The sequence below is a fragment of the Apteryx rowi genome, unplaced genomic scaffold (assembly GCF_003343035.1).
Source record: "Apteryx rowi isolate R43461 unplaced genomic scaffold, aptRow1 scaffold_4, whole genome shotgun sequence".
NCBI classification, from domain to species: domain Eukaryota; kingdom Metazoa; phylum Chordata; class Aves; order Apterygiformes; family Apterygidae; genus Apteryx; species Apteryx rowi.
This window is the reverse complement of record NW_020450529.1, coordinates 5194473-5218053: the sequence shown is the minus strand read 5'-3', so window position 1 is coordinate 5218053 and position 23581 is coordinate 5194473. Positions and strand designations below refer to the sequence as shown.

The 23581-nt window shown below is 37.5% G+C and overlaps 1 protein-coding gene across 3 annotated transcripts in view; it reads left to right on the top strand.

Moving 5' to 3' along the window:
• Positions 1-143: 143 nt before the first annotated feature.
• The window catches only part of PPP4R2 (protein phosphatase 4 regulatory subunit 2), a 33179-nt gene continuing 9741 nt past the window's right edge, over positions 144-23581 (top strand). Inside the window, exons 1-2 of one of the 3 annotated variants that reach the window (XM_026074884.1) lie at positions 144-382; positions 19695-19865. In XM_026074884.1, the coding sequence (XP_025930669.1) occupies positions 381-382; positions 19695-19865 (173 nt within the window). In that variant the 5' untranslated portion in view covers positions 144-380. The remainder of the gene's footprint in view (positions 383-19694; positions 19866-23581) is intronic. The other 2 variants (XM_026074886.1, XM_026074885.1) reach the window with 2 other exon arrangements.

Below are 23581 nucleotides of genomic sequence, written 5' to 3'. Positions count from 1 at the left end.
CGCCGCGCTGGCTGCAGCCCGAGGAAACCCGCCGCTCGCTCCCGCTCTCGCTCTCCGCTGGCTGCTCGGAAGAAGTTGCAAATCAACTTTTTGCTGCTCGGGTGCGTGTCGTTTCCTCCACGCGAGGAGTGCCGAGTGCTGGAGGGCTGGTGGAGCTCTTGGGAACGGCCGAGGAAGCGTGAAAATGTTTCTGCGGGAGCTGTGCGCGTAGCTGAAGCAAAGCGATCTTTAATGACTACGAATTTTTGCTCTCTCCTCTCGTCTTTCCCCCTTCTTTTCGTGTCTTCCTCGTACCGACAGATTTTGAGAAGAGAGGAAAGAAGGAAGTGTGTCCAATACTGGATCAGTTTCTTTGTCATGTTGCTAAGACTGGAGAGACCATGTAAGTGTGACTTTTTTTGTTCTTCTTTAGTTATAAAGTTTCCCATGTTTTAAGTGAATGAGGTAATACCTGGGGGGTTTTTTTGTCTGTAGAATGATTCCATGAGCTAAGTAGTCTTGCCTTAGTTCTCAGTGTAACTTTGGGTAATTAGTTTCATTTGAGGATAGAATTAGTTTTTTCTAATAGGGGAGACTTTTGTGTGTGTGTGTGTGTGTAGACTTTGCTCGGGGTTATCTGTCGGGTTTTACTGATCCTGCTCAATACAGTAAACCTGTTGCTTTTTCTGCATTTTATGTAACACGCAGGGTTTTTTTTAAACTGAAAGTTTAGCACATTGTTGCAATGTCTGTTGTGCGCAACATGCGGTAGTGTTGTTTACGCAGGGATACGAATGGCTCGGCTCAGTTTTTCYAGGCTCTGTGTAATTTGCCGTGCGATGAGCGCATCTAGATGCTTTCCACGAGGAGGGGAGAGTCACGTAGGTGGGTGCTCTCCGCAGAGAGGTGCGGGAGCAAACTCCTCACTCTGCCTTTCAGTCGTCGCCCCTTTTTTTTCAGCTGCCCCCCCCAGTACTTGTGTTTCGCTTCTCTTGGGCTTCCTTTYGTGGATGGCCGGAGGGATCTGGGCCCGCAGGTGCTGCGGGGAGCGGGGTTACCGCGCTCCTTGTCAAGGATGAGGCTGGTGCTGCTGGGGGTGACTTCCTTGCGCGACCACTATTTGGCAGGAAGGGGAAAGGCTTCCCTGGGTGCCTTGCTGCAGCTTGGCTCACTTTCTGGCACCCGGGCTGTCTCCTTGTTTTTGAGGCCTAGTGCCAGGCGACAGGCTTCACCGAGAGATGCGTGCTTTTACCCGGGTCTTATTAGCAACTAGTGATTTGCAGGGGCTTTGTTCTGATTTCTAGAATCCCTCTCACTTGTAAGAGATGTCTTTGCCTTTTTCTTTCTTTCTTTTTTTTTTTTAAATAGCTTGCTGGTACTGTTTGAATTAATGGCTCTGAAAGAAAAACAAGTTCTGAAATGTACTTTGCTCTTTGAATAGAAGGCTTTGGCTCAGCAGAAAAATATACGGCTGTAATGCTTAATATGCTGGAATAGTACTCATTTTAGTGTGGGCCTAAGGTGGTGGTTTTGTTTGTGTAGTATGTTTAAAATATTTTTCCTGTTCTGAAATATTTCTTAAGGCTGTTTTTCTTGTTTATGCCACTGTTATATATATTCCAAAGCAATTTTTAAAAGTGATGGTATAGGGGTGACTTCTTAAGAAAATTCTTCCCCGTGTAAAACTTGAATATGGTTATATGCTCTGAATAAACTCTTGTTTTTATTTCCATTTGGAAAATCTATTTTTTTTTAATTTGATTATTGCAAACTATTGCTTAGTCCTGAACTCAAATCTATCATCTGGAACTTCATGCAGGCCCTAGCCTTATGTTTTCAGGGCTTTCTTTGGCTTTTTTTTTTTTTTTAAGGTCTGTAGCTTTTTTCAACATTCTCTGACCTTACAGTTGCATTAAATTGTTTTTAAAAAGTGTCAGGCATATACGTTTGAAATATCCAGTATCATCAGACATGGAAATACTGTTCAGTATCACTTTGCCTCCCTTTATCCATCATAGTCTATATTTCTTCATATCTAATACACTGATATTTTTACTAATGTGTTGTATATGAAAATATCAGGAGGAGACTGGTAACAAAATGTCATGGTAGGCATTCATGATAGGAAATACGCATTTATAAGAACTTAATGTATTTTTTTTAGAATACAGGCTAGACTGCTGTAGTAGTGATATTTTAAAAGTGTATCTAAGTACACAAACTTACCAAATGCATATTAATTCAAAATAAACTAAACGTTCTTTATTTCCTTTCATGTAAGAAAAACTTTTGTTTAAAGGAAATCCAAAACAGTAAGAAATAGATTTCATCTTCTAGTTCCAAGACAATCCAAAATAATAGTTTGCAGTGATGTTTATTAGTATTTTTATGAAGTTCAGTTTGAAAAAATGGATGGTTAAGTCAGCAGTAATTACACAGTTTGCAGACTTATTTATTGAAAAACAATGGACCTTATTCAGTCACAGCCTGTTCCTAAAGTAACAAAAAGTACCCATGTAAGTGAGGGACAAGGCAACTAAGGACAAGTGGAACATGAAGCATTTTTGCTGTGAGTTATTGTTTCTTGTGGAGTTATGTAGTGTTCAGGAGGATTCTGTATGCTTTCTAACCTGTTCTATGATGATTAAGTAAAATACTGAGTTTAGATTATATTCTGTAGTCTACATTCTGGATTAAAATTTAGTGTTCTACCCCTTATCTGTCTTTAGGACATAGTTGCAGCAAAGGTCATAAACAATTACAAAACTTAGTTTGAAGGTGTGCTAATGAAGTCAACTAAAATGATTTTTAAGGTTCTCATAGAAACAGGAGCATGACATACATAGCTTGCTTAACAAATTGAAAGCATGGTCTCATGTAAGGCCAGTGTGTACCTCCCTGTCTCCATTTGTTTCAATGTGCTTATTCATCTGAATAAGTTATGTACAGGTACATGCAGGCTTAGGTTAGGCTGTAATTTTGCTAGTATTTATTTCTCTTGGCAGCAGTCTTGACTAACACAGTCCTCGTGTCCCTATTTCACTTGTGCTTGTTCAACTGTTTATGTAGCTGCTTGGTAACCTTGAGCAGAAAACTGCTCAGGGTTGTGAGTAGCTTTCTTCTTGGCACGATAGTCTTTAACAAGAATCAGAACATTGATCCAGCTTCCTGCATCCGTGTTAACTTGTGTGTCAAACCAGTACAACTGAAGAGGTGGTGTAGGGGAGGAACAAAGGGTGAGAGTTGTGTAAGCCAACATTGCAACCATGACAGTGGTCTCCAGAGTGTATCTTTGGTAATTAAATGTCCCTTTCGTTTACGCTGCCGGTTTGGTTATGCTATCGGCATAAACTTAGTTGTGTTATCAGTACCTTGCAGTAAAAGCCTGATCGTGCAACTGCGTGTGTTAACTCCATCTATTTGAAGTTTAAGACTATCTTCTTGTGTAAAGTTAACCATTCACTTGTTTGCAAGATTATGGCCTGCATTTACAAAGGCTAATTTAAACTTCCTTTATTGTATGTGAACAGAAGTCTAATTGCTTGACTACTTTGAAATAGTTTTGATTCTTAACAGTTGCTAAGGTAAGACTTAGCCGTAGGTGAAATTTAAAGTTTATGGTTCAATCCTTTTTAATCTTGTGTTGAGTCTTAGGAACTTGTTTTTTGAAGGGGTGGTATATTCCACAATTGACTTGACTTTACTAAGATTTTAACATAGAATTTCCATGATGAGACCCAGGATAGTAAGAGAAAGTCATTATAGCCCATTTTTCTCTAAATTATAAAAAAATCAGCATGACTTGCAAAACTGAGTAAAGTGAACAGATATGAAATTTGTCAGTCTTAATACTTTATCTAAAAGACTTCTTCAGAAACAGGGGTATGTTTTTATGCTTGTTTTTTGCATTAAAAAAATCCACTTTTTTTAAARTAGAAGCAGCTGTAAGAGACAATACAAAAAAAGTCACAGTACTGCAATAGTAGAAGTGAAATGCAAAAGTTAATTTCTTTCCAAGAATTCTCAAAGAATGGGTGTGAAGTTTGTCACATATTTAAAATATGTTTCTCTCACCTTTTAGGAAATTCTCTTGAATTTGAAGTCAGTCTACCCCTTCAGTAGCAGAAATGTTTCTAATCCATTTATTGGGGTACTTAACCATGAAAATTCAATTTGTTTTTTACTACATTTTTCCTTTGGTTCCGAAGTTGAAAATAAAAGTTAGGAAATAAATGCTGCCAAAGAAGTGTTGGTCAATTCTCTCTGCATTTCCCCCACTCCTGCCCCAGGGCAGGTAACCTATAAAATATAGTCTTAATGTCTTATTATAATGGAAGCTGTAATACAGGTGATTACTAACAGTGAAGGAATCCAGAAATAAGTAGTAAAGATTTTACCCAAATATAGCGACTCCAGTGTATAGGCAGAAAGGATTAACTGTAAAGTAGTTCTAGGCTCGAGAGGAGAATGCTGGCAAGGACGTAATGTAGTTATGCTAGTTCTTGTCCTAAACGTAATATAAAGAGCCATTAAAATATATTCTGTTTTCTTTGTGTAGTCAAATTCTTTCCTCAGAGTTTCCCTAGAAGATCTGAGATATTAATTTGCACCTCTTCTAAGCTTGAAGCTGTAAGTTGTATATCTGTTAGTTTCCTTGAGGACCAGAATAAATAATGCTTTGCAAAATATCTTGGAATGGTTTAATACATGTGACTGCAGAGTAAATATGAGCATCTATAGAATCATCATAGAATAATAGAGGTTGGAAGAGAGTCCAGGTGGTCATCCTGTCTAACCCCCTGCTCAAGTGGAGCTAACTCCAAGGTTCGATCATGTTGCTCAGGGCTTTGTACAGCTGTTTTGAAAATATCCATAGCCTCTCTTGGCTCCCTGTTTCTCTGCTTACCCACGCACACTGAGCAAAATGTTTTCATTATACCAGTTGGCATTTTCCCTGCAGCAGCTTGGGACCACTGCCTCTTATCCCTCATTTGTGCACCTTCGAAGGGAGTCTGGATCTATCATCTCTATATCCTGTTACCTCTTCAGTGGTGAAAGCAGTTAGATTCCTCCACCTTAGCCTTTTGTTTTCCAAAAAAAGACCTATATCCTTAGGTTATCTTATGTTGTGTGCTCCAGCTCTGTAACTCTCTTAGTGGCCTTCTGCTAGTCTCACTTCTTCTCTCTCTTGTATTGTGTGGCCCAAAACTGGACACAGTATTACTGTTATGGATTCTTAAGCACCAAGTACAAGGGGATAATCACTTTCCTTGACCTAACTGCAGCCCAGTGTGCAGTTAGCCTTTGTCGCTGCAAGGGCATGCTGCTGACTGTTCAGCTTGTCACCCACCAGCGCCCCAGATCCTTTTCAGCAGAGCTGTTACCTTGCCTGTCCCTAGTGCMTGTGCTGTTGCATGGGCTTATTCCAATCCAGATGCAAGACTTTGCATTTGTTTTTGTTGAACTTCGTGAAGCCCATTACCTCAGTTTATTGAGGTCCCTCTGAATGACAGTGCTGCCCTCCTCCATATCAGCTGCTCCCACCAGTTTAGTGTCACTGATGAACTTGCTGAGGGTGCGTTCTGTCCCATCGTCAGGCTGATGACGTTAAACGGTATTAGTTCTGGTATTGACTCTGAGCAACACTCTTTGTAACCAGTTGCAGTTAGACTTCGAACCACTGACTGCTGCCGTATAAGCCTGGTGGTCCAGAGTTTTAGTCCGTTTATTGAGTCTGTAGCTGTTCAACTTAGCTACAAGGATGCTATGGGAGACAGTGCTGCATGCCTTGCTAAAGTCAAGCTAAACATCATTTACTGATCTTCCCTTATCCACAGAGCCAGTAATTTCATCACAGAAGTCAGTCAGGTTGATCAGGCATGATTTGCTGTTGGTAAATTATATAACTGTAAGTATAAGTTATATAACCGTAGTTTTTTTCAAAGATAACAGAAAAAAAACTATTTTAAGCACTTCGATACTTTTACATGCCCTGTGTTAGAAGTGAGTGTTTTTTCTTACTGATTTTTTTTTAACACAGTTTTTGAACTTGGATCAGTTCAGCCTTTAATTTTGTTACAGAAGGGAAGTAGTCGTCAGTTGTAAGAAAGGTTTCAGTGAATATTGTAGCAATGTATGTATATGCAAGTTTCCATTCTAAGCATTATTGTTTTAGGCATGTATTCTGACCTTCTTTATAGTAAATTCTTTTCTTATGTTACAATATATGTAATTTTTTGTGGCCATGTATCCTTTAATGTATTTCCCTTGCTTAAATTGAAGTTGTATTTTTATGAAGAATGTTTTGGGGTTTTATTTGACTTACCAGTTTTGTTGCTTGACATGTGTACACTAGCATTTTTTTTGACCGAGCGTTTGAAATTCTTGTTCTCAGAACCAATTCTGATTTGAAGGCAAGTCCTTATCCAGAAATGTTTAGAATTTGTAGGGGAATATAATTTCATATGATTAAAAAAAACCCCAACCGAACTAAATTCTCAAATTCCTGCTGTAGTACCCAAGATGGTATTTTCTGAGTCTGTATTTTCTGAAGTCTGTGTGCCTTTGTTAGTGTAGGCCTCTCTTATTTCCATATCTGAAACAAGAGAGATGTGAGTAAACTTCCTTGCATTGTTTCCTGCTGTCTCCCATTCCCCCTAATCTACAAATGAGGAATTCTCTGATCTTGTCTTCTGTCTCAGAATCCACTGATGCTTCCAAAGGACAAGAAACACAATTGAAAAGCTTGGCCATTTGTCTTTCAAAAGATGGTTTAGTTCCCTGGCTCTTATACCGATGATATAAAAATTCTAAATGGGTTAAATGCACAGTTCCAGTACTTCAGAGGAATCATTGTGATGTAGATGAAATCACTTGTTCCCTTCGGAAATGCACACTACTGTACTGTTTTATGTGAAATGCTGCTACTTCCTATCTGTTGGGAGTGGGTTTTACAGTATAAAGGGCAGACTTCAGCTACCGTTGTAAAATTTGCATGATGAACTGGTCCTAACAAACTCAATAGAACTCAAATGCAAGGAAAAACAAAAGGCAAAATCCTTATAGCAATGCTAACTTCTCGCCATAATCAGACTATTTGAACTGTGAGTGTAACTAAGTGTATGCGCCCACAGATTTTTCATTTAGAAGTACACCTTTCTTCCCTGGTGCTGTACACAGTCTCAGTGTTTTTACATGTGTTCTCATAAGCACACTGCACGCCATGCTAGTCTTCTTACAGGCAGTTCATCTCTACTTTGCACAGAACCCCCCCACTATTCATTTATTCTGTACCAGTTAATATAGTCACATGTGCTTTCACCGATCACCTTTATTTTCTTCTGTTGTCATCCTTCTACTCATTAACCTCGCTTCTTCTGCATTCCTTAATCGGATTTCCTCTCATCCTCAATGTCTTTATCAGTTCTTATCTTTGCTTCTTAATAGTGTTTCTTCACAGCTGTAGCTGCTGCCTCAGTATTTTCCCTATCTTTTCTAGTGGGCCTCAAGTCTCCTGTTCCAGTAGTGGCCTTGCTCCTTACTATTTCATTTGAAATACGTTCCCAGACCTTTGACTGGCTGCTGTTCCACCCCATATTACACTTTCTAGTAGCAAGGAAATTTCTTTCTGTTTTGGCCATGAAATGAGGAGAATTGATGAGCCTTGCACTTTCTCTTCTGCAGACTTTGGGAAGGTTTGTGCCTGATAGCACGTGCTGGGGGAAGGGAGCAAGGTAATGGAACCTGAAGAAAGGAGGTGCAAAGTAGTCTGATCCAGTCAACTCTGTCATCATGGTGTGTGTGTGTGTGGGAGGGTTACTGGGTTTGTGGATAAGCCAGACTGATGCCTGAGCTGCCTCTCCGCAAAGCTGGTATGTATCTGGCAGACCTCGTTGGTTCAGAAAGAATAATACTCAAAGACAGTTTTATGATTTCAGAAGCAGCTGAATTCAGAAGCAGCTGAGGTCCAGAAGCAATAGATTAATGCTTTGGTGAGAAGACCACACCTGGCTGGGTTTTGTGGAAGTGGTAGGGAGTGTGAAGATGCTGAAACACCTAATGCCTATGTATCAGTTTCAGAATGAGGTTGGGTACACCTTGTTAGCCCAGGGTCGGCTTGTGCGAACTGAACAAATTCTTTTTGTGGAAGCCAGCTGGGTGGCTTTTGTCTGTGGTTTTGGAAGGAATCACTAATAGAAGTCCTCTTCACTTGATATTGGTTGTACTGCTTACCGACTTGAGTGAAATCTGTTTTTGTGGGACTATGTATGAACTGACAAGCATAGGAGCACAGTGCAGAGTAAATTCAGATCTGAAAGTAGTTGCTCAGGGTGCCTTTTACTTTATTTGATTTCCCAGCTTTATTGCTCAGTTTTATAAAGATCTGACAGTATTATCTCAGTGTGGTCTACTGCTCTCCTGAGGTAACTTCTGAGTCTCTGCAAGATTGGTCATTTAACAGTGGTAGCTATACTCACCAGATGAGTTACAGCATTTTTTGTTTGTTTATTAGCTTATTCCGTGCAGACTAGTAGAGCAGCTTCAGCGCCCTGTATTCTGTGCAGACTGATGATACTGGAACAACTTCAGTGCCCTGTATTAGAACATAAATGGAATTTAGTTTGTATGTGGAAGAGGTGATATATTTCTATATGCAATTATCAAAACATAATTTTGTGTTACTCAGAATGATTTTATTTAGGAGGCAGCTTCTATAGAGGTGGGTCATTTTAACTTATGTAAATACAAATGCAAATCAAGACTTTTAAATATGCATTTTTTTGCATAATACCTTGCTTAAATTTTGACTCATGGACTTCTGTTGTACAAGTTTACTGACAAAGCTCCATCTATTTAATGTTTTTATATTCTCCCTTCACCATCTCCAGAGTATTATAGAATTATGTTGCATCTTTGCCTAAGGGATTATTTTCCTGTGAAATATCTCTAGCATAGGATGCAGTCTGAATTGTGCTATGGAATTCCTGCGGAATTGTACAGTACATAGCAGTAGTCTTGAAACATGTTTTAGTGAACACTGATCTGTGAAATTTTATTTGAAATGGAAATAAATAAAAGCGAAGAATAATTCACAGAATTGTTAGAGCTGAAGTAAATACAGTTGTCAAAATTTCAACAAAATGTCTGATCATGTTAAGGCAGATCTGGAATACTGTATAAGTGGTTCTTGGGAGGTATTTTGATGCACACATATGGTTATCTGCTGTTGATGATTTGTTTGGATAGTACTGTTCACATGCAGCTACAGTTACCTGTGGAAAAGCAGTTACATGTAGATGTTCTTGGGCTTATTTGATTGTAACTTGTGCGAGTCAGATTACCCTCCCCCATGGCACCAGCTTTTTGTGCTAGTGGCTGAAGTGGTATTGTTTATAGGGTTGAAGTGAATGTCCTTTTAATTGAAGCTTAAAGATTTTAAGAACACCTAACAACTTAACTTGAAGAATATGATCACTGAAATCATGCCTCTCTTTGAAAAAAGTATTCCTAGTTTGTTGCAATAATAAATAACTGGATCCATGTGTTGTTGTATGAAGTGCTGTAGAAATGTATAGTAATCTGGTCCCTGTCTTGAAAATGCATTCTACAGAAGTGAGACAGACGTGGACTGAGAAAACAGTTTCTGTACACAGTGATTACTACGAGTTGATAAACAATTGTGTGTTTTGTAGTTAAGCTATACAGCAAATATTATTTAGAAGATTGTCATTCAAATTATTTTAAAATCAGTTGAGTTTTGTGTATTTTTCTAATCTAGTACAAACAGCGCTACCTAATTTTTTTACAAAGATAAATATGTTAATTACACAGAATACTGGTAAAAGTTATCCAGAACTAGAAACATACAATACTCTATCCCAACAGGTTTTATAAAATACAGGATAGCAGGAAACAATTAAGTCTGTACTTACAGTGTGATAAGTTTAATGTAATTCCGTGAATTACAGTGACTTTTCTGCATACATAGGAAAAAAAAATTATATAACTGAATTATAAGTAAAGAGTAATTATAGTTGATATTGCTCAGATGGAAGGATTTATCTGGTGTTTGCTTATCTAAAAGTCTGTTTAGAAGACTTCCAACACTTCGTAGTTAGTGTGCACTGTAGGAAAGTCAGTATCTGGGATAATCGTTCTATTTGTAATAAAACTTGAGATTTAAGAAATGTTATTATAAACGTGCATCACAGAAATTACATGAAGAATAAGAAATCAATATAAGAATTTATACATTGATAAATAATGCGGAAGCACAGTAAGTGGAACAATTCAGTAAGTATACGACATTATTCTTATCAGCCAAAGCAAACTTCAAGTAAATTTTCAAGTGAAAGAGGGAAATATAATGAAAATAGTCTCTGCTTTTGTTCTTATAGATAAGCCATGCCTGTGGCTTTTGGAAATTTTGAAGGCTTTCAATTATCTTGTGCGTATTGTTTTCGACTATGGTATAAGGAATTGAATTACTGAGTCAAGAATTTATTGAAATCTTGTCCTCTTTCATTCTGTGGTCCACCTTTGCTTTTAAAACAGAGGAAATTGAAAGGTAGTTGAGTTCATTTGTCTGTAGATAACTATATTGAGAAATACACTTTCTCAAAAAATTCAGAGTCCCAGTTCAGATTCTGTTTCTGTTCTGTGGAACAGCTGTACTATGGTGGAGTCAGCTGAGTATTTATCAGGAGAGATCAGAATTAGTCCCCTGATGATTACAGACACTACTTTAATGTGTTCATCAGCTGTCTGTTTCCATAACTAAGTCTTAGTCTTTGTTGTTTCTGGCAGTGGCAGTAGTAATTTGCAAGTAATAGAGAGATGAATGCTCATACTACCAAAGTAGATATAGCCCTAATGTATTCCGGTTTTGGTGGTTCTGGAATGAGCTTGTCATGCTCACAAAAAAGAAAGCAAAGTCTTTGTTTATGCTGACAATAATCAGCAAGTGAAAATGGAAAAGTACCTTCTGAGCTTGTGAGAATTACCAGTTTTTCCTCTTTTGAGCTCTTCAATAGATTTTTAATTAAAGCAAAAGGTAAAATGAGGTCAAATCCTACTGAAGATAACATGAGAGCATTTAATTTTACATGAGTTAGCAGGTGAAGGTGAACAGGACACTCCCCCAGGAGGTCGGTTTGCCAGCATGTTTTCCTGAGGAGAATATACCATTGACAGCAAAGCTCAGTGTTCCAGGAGATTCACAGTGCTGTATCACCTACAGTTTAAAATTTATTGCTCATTCAGAGTACTGATAAAGAATCTAGCGCTTGCTCATGGTTTAATTTTATTGTTAAGCTGAAGGGTTTGTCTGCATGCCAGAAGCATTTAGGAATCTAATCTTCATTGATGCACAGGGGATTTTGGTGTGTAAGTCCATTATTATTATTTGGAACTTCCCATGTTAATCTGCACAGCATTGATAGTAAAAATAGCAACAGTGTGCAAAACAACGACACTAAAATTTATTGCATCAAAATAGTGAGTATTAAAGTGAAACATGGGAAGTACATTAAGTAGAAAAATAATAAGTTTAGTTTAATGAATATTTGAAGCAAGAGGAGGAGGAGTAGTAGTAAGGTACTCTCTCTTCTTATCTGTTACGTAAGGGCAGCTGCTAGAAGGAATGGTTCTGCTCTCTAGCAGTCACACCACACATCTTTTTCTTCCTTGTCTGCAGCATTTATTTTTTGGTTAGATTAGAGATCTGCTTCACATCCCTGTGTGTGGGATCACAGGAATGTGTGGAAGCAGTGGAGCAGGCTTGCCATTTCTGGTGCAAACCACATATCAGGTTAAGTATATGGTGGGGCAGAGCTGAAACACATAATGGCTAATATCTTGGTTAATGGGAGTTCAGTGTTGCCAGCTTCTTATCTCAGAATTTTTCAGAGACGTTTTTGAGAAGGAATTGAAAGTCATTTCTCTAGCACCAAGCACTTCTGGGTAAGAAATAATCTGTTGTAATCATGCAATAAATAGTAAAATAGTAATTCCTGTACAAAGACTAAAATGTCAAATAGCAGCAGGGTGTTTTTTATTGTTTTTTGGGTTTTTTTGTAAGAAAAGGTTGGGCATAGTGTTTTACAGGCAGTTGCTATCAAGATTTTTAGCTTATGTACCCCTTTTCTGTAACTGTGTATTTCCTGCTACCCTTGTTTATACCTGATAAATAGATCTGAGGTGGGCTAAGGAAGGTAGAGGGTTTTTTTGTTTGTTTGTTTKTTTTGTGTGTGTGTGTGTTTAAGAGAGAGAGGGACTAGGCTCTATCTACTGCCTTTGCATCTGAAAGAACAAAAATCACCAAGGAAGGAGATGAGTGAGAGAGAGAGAGGAGCCTCAGCCCCCCTTCCGCCAGAGGAGTGCAATCCATAAAGTCCTCGGCATAGCTTTAGCTGCTGCCTGCYGGAGAGGGCCCATTCGATACATACTCTAGGTATTAACTTTTCCGCTGCACAAGAGCGGCACGGTCAGTCTTGGGTGCCGCATCACTGACTCCTAAGCACTGCTCTTCCCGTGCTCCGGGAGCATGGAATGGTCCTGGGGTGAAAGACCAGAATAGAAAAGCAGTTAACCCTTCTTAGATGAAACTTTAATTTTGCTTCTGGTGGAGCCTGTGAGTTCTGTGTGCTAGTGTGTATCTTCATCTTTGATGAGGTCTGGAGCAAGGCACAGAAGAGAAGAAACAGTTACTAAGTTTGCAAGTTAAAAACACCTGTTTCCTAGCAAGTCTTCTGTGGGATTGTGATCTAAATCAACGGTAATCTGAGGGAAGCTAATGTAAGAGAGACTTCTTCCATCTCTTGTTATACACTAACTGAAGTCTTCTGGAATTGTCCTCTCATTCTTCCTTTTTGTTTGGGGAATTTTGTCTTGAAATCAATTTAGCTGAATGTAAAGTATTTGAGTGTATCCTAAGTAAACCATTTTGTCCAGTCATGATTCTTTTTAGTTCTGCTTGTCACAGAGCTAATAATAGAGGAGAGGGAAGTGCTCCTTTATTTTACCTAACACCAAGTTCTCCTGTTTCTTTCATGGTCTCGTTCAATAACAGAATCAATAGTAGATCTACTTTGTTCTTTTCATTTTGTGTTCTTTGTGATGTATAACATCTCTCCAAAACAGATGGCATCCTCTTAAAACTTAAACCGAGTAACTTTGTAATGAACTTCTTAAATGCTGTGAAATCTGAAGAGACATCCCATGAGGACTCCTGGGACTCTTAATGTTTTAAGTACATAGCTAGGTCTCTAGAAACTCAACATCTCTCCAATATAATGTTATTTTTAATTACACCTGTAATCTGTGAAGCAATTCCATGAAGATTCAAGGGATAATTGCGGTACCTTGATTTCAGATTATGCAGTCTGAATTCTTCTTCCTGTTCTTCAGTTCATTTTAGGTATCATCCTGATTTACCTTCTACAGATCTTATTGAAGTTTGCAACTTAAAATCCTGTAGAGTCTCTCTAAACTGTAAGCCCTATTTACTAACCTACAGTGCTAAATTTGGGGTTTTAATTAAGGTGCTGAAAAGGAAGCTCTATAACTTACTATAGTTCTATTCTGCACTTCTGTGAAATCTAATGGTAAACTTGTAGTCCAAGCTACACTTAATATCCGAGTCATGTAGTAATGTGTGGCATTGCTGTGTTGTAACAAAGCCTTCCAGCGTAGTACTAAGAGAGAAAGAACTGTAGCATGTTCAAAATGGATATTTTTTTCTTAAAAACAATAGGGCTGGCATTTCATTTTTATGAAGAAAATGTGGCTATTGCAGTTGCAGCTTTGTCTCCTTTCCTTGTTCTAGTTCTTTGAAATTTTAATGTGCTTTTCTGTGATACTTCAGATTTTGTCTCTGTTTCAGGTCCTCAAGTAGCCTTTCAGAATTACTTCAGTTATGTGCTTTCTGACATTTGTCAAACCTTCCCTGAACATCTTTGTTAAACACTTCTGATTTTTTGCTCTTTCTGTTGAAATTTCAAGTCTCCTGAAGTGACTATACCAAAGGGCTGCAGAATCGATTATAAAAACTTGCCCGGTAATRAGAACAAAACATCGGTTAATTCTCTGACATACAAAAAACATTTTGATAGTGCAAACTATTGAAAGAGGGTTCTCATGTCTCTCAGTAATGAGTGCAGTAAGGGAAAAAGCTACCCTCCCAGCTCTGTCAGTACAAGCTCTTCAAGTAAGCAGGTGATAAGGGAATTGGGTGGTCTTTTGCATTTCAGCTTCTTTCCCTTCCTCCTTTCAAGAGATGTGGGAGTGATGATTGGATTATTTCTGCGTAAAATGCAGTTTTGTTTTTGCTATGCATATTTGGAAAGATGACTTCTGTGTGAACCATGTTAGTAGAGAAGCAAGCTTATTTGCAAAGAATTTTGTACTAGGAATTCTTGTTTTAAATCAAAGCACAGGATCATATTACTTGGTGAACTGCTTTCTATCTAAGGTCACTTCTGTCACTTGTTGAAGAACGCTATCTATCAAATAAAATTGGTTAATTTCTAAACTTGGCTTGGCTAACTTATGTCAATCTGCAGTAATGGATTACTTCCAACAGATAATCATGTAGTTTTAGTACAGATATGAAACTGTTTGCTTTTATTAGAAAACAAAGTTATTTAGGATTGTGTTCTTCCTCATTTCATCTCTGGTATTGCTAGGTTGTGTCCCTTGTCTAAATTCATCTTTATTTTTAATATTCCCACTCCATGCAATAGAGATCTTTTTGTTGCCTYATCAACTTTCAGTAAATCATATTGTTGTAGTACCATTCTGACTGTAGAGCTTCTGTCTGCTCTTCCTAGTTCTGCTCATTAAATTTATTATCTTCACTTCATAATTTTGCCCCCTTCCTGGGGTTTGTGGTGTTTTTGGTTTTTTTTCTGTTTTAGCCCCCTTGGTTGTTTTTTTGCCTTGCCCATTGCTTTTCATCTCTGCTTGCTCATTTCATGTCTTCTGTTTGGTCTCCCCTCCCCCCCCTTTCTTAATCCCTTTTTCTGCACTTAACATGCCACCCCTCTTTTCACATGTAAATATTCTTCTCAAATCTTGCTGTTTTTCTTATTATTAGTTATTGGGCCAGGTGCTGTCTGCTTTCCTGTTTAATTTCTGTAAAACACAACTGAGTATCTTCAGACACTGATATCTTTCCATGTTTCCCATGTTTTCCAATATGTTTTTCTGTTATCTTCCTAATTTTGTTCGGCTTAAATTGCAAGGGCAGGGACTGCATTCTGGAACAGTATTATGGTGTTAAACATTTTTTTTAATACCTCATCTATATAGCATAGTTATTAGCATATGTTAAACCTAAGCCATAGTATCACGTATTTAAATAATGTAACATAGTATTAGGTCTTCCTATAAAAAGACAAACTAAACTGTTGCACTGTGTGTTAGTTTCCACACTTCTATCTGTCACTGGACTGTTAAACTTTTTTTTTTCTGATTTTTAAATTGTTGAGTTTAAAATGTCAGCATTCAGATCACTCCTGGAAGAGTTTGAGATGTGTGGCTCCGCTATATATGATAAATGTGTATCTATATAAGCTACAGTTCTGGAAGCGTGCTAATGTTGCTTGTTTTCAACCATTCATTCCTGCCTCTGCTGACTTCTTTCCTTGCTGGGTGCTTTTCACACTTGATTAGTTTTCCTTTTCCCCCTAGTTTTCTGTTTGTCAGCACAAAACCTTTAGGTTGACATAGGGGAAGGGTGGTGTGGGAGCTGGTGGGAGGGAAGAGAGAGGACTTTCTTTTCACAGAAATGCCAGTTCATGATGATTTAGAGCATCTGTGAACCTACAGGCTCATTAGCCCTGGGGAGTTGCCTTTGTGCAGGTATAATTACACAGAATGACCCTGATATTGTAGTGAAAGATGCTTCAGATATGCATAAAATGTATATAATTTCAAAGTTGTTCGTTCTCTAAAATGAGAACACACTGAACCAAAGCATCTTAGGATCAACTTGCTTTCAAGTATTGCTTCTGAAAGTATTTCTACAAATCATACAGTGCTCACAGAATTTTTTGTTTGTGAGTTGCTATAAAAGAGCTTTTACTAAGTTGCTAGTATAAATTCAAGAACAGCGTGGTTTAGAAAACATTTTAATGTGTGGTTAGAAGAGGCTGATTCTGTACTATACTGAGTGGCAAAAGCAAGTTTGCGTGAACAAGTCTGCTCAGAAGAATGCATGGATAGTATTTTCTTCATGGAATTTCTTCAATTTGGTTTTTTCACAGAGCTTAAAGTATTTGTCAGTTATTTTCCAGTGTATAAAACTTAGTAAGGTAGTACATAAAACCGTATGGAAGAGTCTTCTTTCATTTCTATTAGGCTATTGAATTAACTACAAAAAGTATTGACCAGACTTTGCTCAGTTTCAGTGTCTCCCATTCCGTAACAAAGCAGCTGTATCGGAGATCTTGCACTCCARTGCTAGGGGTGATCTCGGGGAACTTGTGATAACAGCATGGGGAAAAGGGACCACTGCTTGCTGGGTTCATGTGGAAGCAAAGGTGCGAAGGAGATAACTGAAGGATGGTGTGCGGAAGGTAGTGATCTATATCCTGGATAATGATAGAAAAATGGGATCTAAAGTAAGTGACCTGCATTGTAGCTTCCAGAAACCTTCCTGCTTCTTTCTACCTTCCAGGAATCCACTGTGTTGCCACTGCAGGACTGAGTTTTGCCTATGTGGCTGAAGAGTCTGGAGCTGACTCTTTTTGTGGTGCTAACTACGAAGTGGCTGGTGTTCCCATGTAATTTACTGTTGCAGGGATAAAACTGTTAATCAGAATCCAGTTATATAGATCGGAAGAGCTTCAAGATGATCATTTAAACGGGGACATGCTTTAATGTTTAAATTACAATAGTGAGGTCAGGAAATCTAGGCTCTGGCTGCATCAGTGACCCCTAACTTTGGAGCAGTTGTTTATAGTATGTTCACATTTTAATCACAGATGTTACTGCAGTTTGTACTACTTGCTTTCAACCAGCTAGCTTTCATGCTGCTCGTGTTGTAGCCACTGCAGCAGGGAATTTGACAATGCTGAAAAAAGCTGCTTGAGAAGCTGATTGTAAATACCGAGGCAGTAAGCCTGTCCTGAGCTCCCTACCACTGTGGTTACGCTGCTTCTAGCAACAGCTTGTTTAGTTGATTTTAAAGTTAGTGTGGCTGTATCTGGGTTAGCTGTAGTTGCACTTGTGACTGCAGGGTAAGTTTATCCTTAAACTGTGCTGCTTCTGTTTGTAAGCTGGAACATGTCATCATATAGGCAGTTGTTTATCAAGTGTTTTGATGTACAGGACGAAAGATCCTTTTTATGTCAGTATTGCAACCTTAGGAGGTGCAGGTTCTTAGCTTTTTTTGTACTAATGAAAAATAAATGGATTTAGGTCGAGTGACCGTTGTTTTTTCAACATTTTGTAAAGAGGCAAAATGTTACATTCATACAGCTTCAGCATTGTAAAGAGGAGCTGGTGGGTACTGCTTTGAGGCAGCAGGCTTCCATTTTAAACCTTTATACTTGTTGATTTTGTTTTGTTTCAGCAGCAAGTCACTGATGTGTTGATAGTGTCTGAAAAGATGAGTGGTATTATTTAGCAAGAAATAAATAACAATGAAAATAAGGAACAGGTCAAGGTGGAAGTGTGAAAACAAATCTAAACAAGCTTGTAAAAAGTATTTAGAAGAATAGTGGAATCCCTTTTTGTTGGGCAACTAAAGCTCTTGGGATGCTCTACAGGGAGTAATCTTACTCTGGCGTAGGGTTATTTACTAGGTCTTGTCTGTCTGCGTTTTGTGATGCGCTTATGTATTAAATCTGTGATTTGTTATGAAAGGCTTTGGTCTCATGGTTACAGCACTACAGAGTTGGATAGCTTTTTAATAACCTTTGTAGTAGTAATGCCTAGTATTGTACATTGGAAATGTTATGGTATTTTGCTTTGGCAGTATAATGCTAATTGGGGCAGTGATCCATTGAGACTTAATTATTCTGTTTAATCTATCTATGCCATTTGCTTTTGGGACTTTGTTTCTTTCCTTTTGTTTTTCTTTCTGTTTTTATTGTTATTCCTCTCTGTAGTGAAGTGGTTAGTGATTTCTTAGGAGAAGGGAGGTTTGCTTTCCTCTTTGAATTCCCTTGCCCAGTTCTTGCAAACTTATCACTCCTTTTTAATTGTGAAACTGAACTTGTTGTATCTTCTTTTTTTTTGCCTTTAATAAAAGACCAAGGCTTCATGTTTAAAACTCTTTAAATAAATTTGAGCTGAATTTTCCCATTTTCATCTCATAATTGTTTCTTTGAGACAAAGAAGAAAATGAAGGCAAAGATAGTATAGCATTATTTTTCTGGTGAAGGTAGGTAGTATGACTTCATTGGTCTGTGGTTTCATGTTCGGTAACAGTGACACTTGAGAACAGTGTGCAGGAAACAAACTTCATTTTGGTGGGGAGTCCTCGCATGTAGTTCACTGCACAAACATTTGTATCAGCCCAACAGAAGGTCAGGTGTTATGTGGGGCTGAAGAAAGTTGGGGCCATGTATGCTAGCACTACTCCCAAAGAAAAGCCTGTAGGAAGACAGCCTTTGGCTAAATGGTATTGCTCAGCAGGAGTTAAAGGGCTATCCAGGGGTCCAGGTCTCCTAATGGTGTGATTTGAATCCACTCATTCCAGATAGCGCGTGTTGTTGATAAATGTCAAAAGATAGTTTTTCTCTTTCTCTATTGTGGGTTTGTTGTTCTCCCTGCGTCTTTTCTGTTTCTTTTCTAGCATCTCCATTCTCTAGCTGTGAAAGCTGCATCAGCACGGCTAGAACAAAATTGATAGTGACTAAACTAAATCAGTTGCTTTCATGTTTCCCTCTATGCTGCTGAAGAAGGGTACTAGCCAGAGGAGGCCCGGAATTGCTTCTGTGAATGTTCTGTGGACTGATCTGTGTAGAAAGGTTTTCACAGCAGTTTTCCAGCTTGTATATTGTATGTAGTTTAGGAGCGTCGGTATATAGAAATTCTAATTAGGATAAAACTTTAAGTTATAAGGCAAAAGGTAATTTGGAAAGATTTTCATAGATTACTTACTGTTTGGGAATGTTTTTCACAAGTCAAACATGTTTTGCTCAAATACTCATTAGCAAGTGTTAACTGTGGTACAAAGTATATTTGCCTGAGAGATTCTCTTACAAAAGAATGGACAAGGATGTACTCTTCAAAACTTTTAAGGTTCATGGATACGGAGCAGTCGATTACAAAAGGCCTTTTTAGTAAGGTTTCCAAGGAGAATACACATAACATGAGTGCTGTATGGTTTGCAGACTGAAACTCGGTTTCAGTGAGCTTGAAGTACTTGGTGAAAACTTGAGGCTGTGTATAGGCTCACATGTAAATTGTATAGGATACGTGCCTGTTTCACACTTATGCTTGAATTATGACTGGGTATTGGTTCCTTAAGAAACTGGCTTACCCAGTTGCTAATGGCAATTCACTTGTTTTAATATTTTGCAGTAATTATTTAAATAGCTATCATGCATTAAATTTAGGAAAAAATAGTGCTGCATTGCTTGCCTTGTTTATCTTAGAATTGGCACATCAGTATGGATGTTATTCTACAAACAATAAAGTTATGCTGTTTTTCTGTGGTTTTAGGGCTGGCTTGCATATGCCTTAATTCTTTGTGTCTTATGCAGGGTTCAGTGGTCTCAGTTTAAAGGCTATTTTATTTTCAAACTGGAGAAAGTAATGGATGACTTCAGAACCTCAGCTCCTGAGCCAAGAGGCCCCCCCAATCCAAATGTGGAATATATTCCCTTTGAAGAGATGAAAGAGAGAATTCTGAAAATTGTCACTGGATTTAATGGGTATGTAACATTTAAAATCAAATCTCATTTGTTGCCTAAAATCAGGATTGCAAATGTGTTTTCTCATTTTTTTAACCATACTCTGTGCTCTATCTCAGCATTTTCATTCAGCTTCCTTAAATAGATGAGCAGAAGTAAATTTATACCTTGGAAATACTTTAAAATGGTTTCAGAGCTTTTGCTTTTWTCTCTGAATTAAAATGTTGGTATCTTGTGACATGTCAGTCATTCCAGCTTTTGAAATATGTAGCTGGTTTTTCATTAATACCCATTAATGAAGCAAAGTAGCACTGTAGCACTGTAGCACTGTGTACACATAACAGGTAAAATAAATATTTAAGTCAGACTTGTTTCAACATGTTTTGAGAAACCTGATTGAAAGACCTCTTTAGGCGTTTAGTTCTTAATTTTTGTGACAGTTCAGAAGCTTTTGAAGAACTGATTCTGTGATAAACATGGTGCAACAAGGAGGCAAGATGTACCTGCTTTTGAATTGTTAAACTTTGCCAAATTAAAATTTATAGATCAAATGATGCTTACTAATTGAGAGGCTTCTCATATTCAAACTATTACTTGTTGACTGTATCTTTTAGATTAAAGTGTATATCCTTTGTTGGTTTTGTAATTCTGGAAGTTTTATTTTAAATAAAACTGGGTGTTGTGTGTGTGGTGTGTTTTTTTTGTTTTTTTTTGTTTTTTGTTGTTTTTTTTTTGTTTTTTTGAGAGTGTTTTTATTTTCCGTACTTTTTTAATAGCTTGTATAATGTTTTCTTGTTTCTAAACTGGATTACATATTTGCAATAAACTGAGTCGTTGTCTTACATATGGGTCTCAATGTTTTCTTGAGAGAGACTCACTGACCGTTTTCTTTAGCTTGTCAGTAAATGGACGGAGCTTGCCTCCCTGCCACCCTCAAATTTCAGCTTTGGAGGTACTAGTAACACTTCCATAGAATCATATTTTGAAGTTAGGTTAATAGCTTTTACTGTCATTATTCCATGCATCTTAATTTATTTGTGATATAAATGTCTCTTAGGTCTGATTCCCTTAAAAAGAGAGAGAAAGCCACTTAAAAGAATGTGAAATTCGGCTTGTTCTCTGCTACCCAATATTTATACCTGGCTCCTGTACTGAAGCAATTTAAATATAAACCTGTTCTTTATGCCTGAGTCATCTCCCCCCCCCCTTTTTTTTTTTTTTTGTTAATGCTTAGCTGTGCCCAACATTTGTTAAACTTCTCACGTGGAGGCAGTTAATGAATGGGCTGCTGTTATCTCCTGTTGTTCCCAAGCGACTAAACAAACCTCTCGGGGACCAAGTCTGGAGCTTGCTCTGTGGTTGTGCCGTTTTGATCTATTGCTGTAAAGCCAAAGAAAGCCTCGGCTTCCTCATACTTCTAAGTGAACCAGCCAGTCTTTGAGGAAGTAACTGCCTACATTAGTTACCTTTAGGAAAATAATAAATTAGCATCTTTCAGAATCTACGATTGCAGAATAGTTCGTTTAGCAAATCCTACAACTCTTACAGTGAGGATCTGATTGCGAAAGCTCAGTCATTTTAAGTTGTGTCCTAAAATGTAACAAAACCAAGTTTCAGTTTTTGTGATTGGATATACAGGCTTTTTATCATTTTGAGTTGTGAATGTCATTTCAGGGTAATATAGTGGAGAATTAAGCTACTTAATGTGACCTGATGTTTTTGCTGGTGTTTGTTTAAAAAAGTGAGGGAAAGCTTTCGTTAAAATCAGCTTAGTTTTTCAGTACATCTGTTAAAAAAAAAAAAAAAAAGTGCCACAGAGGTAAAAAATTAAGGATCACTCCTGTTTTAGATCATTCTAGATGAACTTTTTAAAAGAAAAATCAAACTGGTTATTTTAAACTTACTGTATCTTACTTGACATTATTGTATAATATGGTTGCAGAGGCAGATTCTCATGCTATATTTTAGAATTGCTTTGGAGTAGGAAGTTCTTGAAAGATTTGCCATTTTCTTAGCCTTTGCTAGTGAAGCAGAAAGTTCCAAGGTAAGTTATTAGGTATCTTAGATGACAGGATTTTTTCACAGTATAAAGGAAATAGCCATATTTGTAACCATAATCCAGATTTTTGGTTACATGCTTTGCAGTGTAGCTAGTTTGCTTTGTTTTCTGTATTTTGTTGGTATCACGTTCAAAATTAATGGCACATTCAGATGTGCCATTTTGAACAGAACTTGGTATTTAAGTTGCAACCACTGGGTTTAGAAAGATTTGAAGTTTATAGTGATACATCTCTCTTTCTTTGCTATAATTTAATATGACTATATCTAATTTTTTCCCCGCATATCTCTTGAATCTTGTCCATATGATAAACTTTTGGTTTGTAATTTATTCTGAACAGTAGCGCTAGGACGTGTAGTTATGAGTGTTTTCATTATGGAATTTTAACTGGTCATTTTAAGAAAGCAGGTTAGGTCTAGGCATGCAGTTCATTCACTGAACTGAATAAATACATTTGTAAAAATTTCAAAAGTTCAGTTCTAATACTACACAAACAAACTTTTGAATTGGTGTCCATGCATAGATTTACACCAATTTCAGTTTTACTTTTATTTAAAATCACATTGTTAAACTATTTTAAAATTATGGTTTTGTACAAAAGAGTTCATGATTAACTAGAGGTAAAGTTACCTGTTGGATTTTGCTAACTAAAAAACATTTACAAATGTTGAACAAATTCCATGCAAAGGAGGTGATGATGTGACACTTGGTGCCATCTACTGCTCAGTAAACAAAGTTCAGTTTAATAAAGAACCCTTTGAAGGGAAGTAAACTGGTTTTAGCGTTTGTCTAAATTTTTTTATAGCTGAGAGTAAAACAGGTTAGATACAGCTGCAAATCATCAAGGCAATGATTTTCCAGAATGTTTCTTACATTTGGATGATGAAAATTAATTTAAAATTCTGTATATTTTTGTTTCCATGAAATAATTTGATTTTGAATGGACAGTTTAGTCTATTGTAACTTTACGAAGACTCTTTAATTAGGGATTTCTCAACCCAAAAGCAAAATGCCCATCAGTGAGAAACAACAGACACAACTTGTGCTGTAACTGTGTGGAAGAGTTAAGAGATCAAGTAAATTCTTGTGTGTGGCTGCATCTTGTATAGTTGGGGATTTGGGGAAAAGAAGGCACTGCATAAAGGCTGACCATCATGAAGAATTTGGGTACTGCAAAGATAATTGTTTTACCAAAAGTTCAAAAAACAGCAGCAATACTTGATTGATATTAAGGAAGCTCTAGTAAAATAAACACTGAGACCACTTCTTGTAATAAACTGAATTAAAAGGAACATTTGTTCCTGGTTCGTTCTGGTTCATTCATATCAGACTTTGGGTTGGGGAGGGGCTGTGGAGAGGGATACTTCTTTGGAAAACAGAAGTAAAACTTTTTGCTTGTGCACCAGAATATTTAGCAGTTTCTGCCTTTTGGTTATGGTTCCTTTAAGCATGAGCATGTCATAACGAATATTTTAGAAATACTGTTGTCCTCATGTAGCATTACTTTTTCAAGTATTTAATATATTTAATACTTCATCAGCTGTATTCTAACTCTCCACAGCTGACTGATGGAGATTAACTGGACCATCTTTCTATTCTTAGAAGTCAAGTAAAGATAAGTTGCTATCTTGTGGTTCAGGGTGAATGGCGATGGAAGGCATGAACTAACTAACAGGGT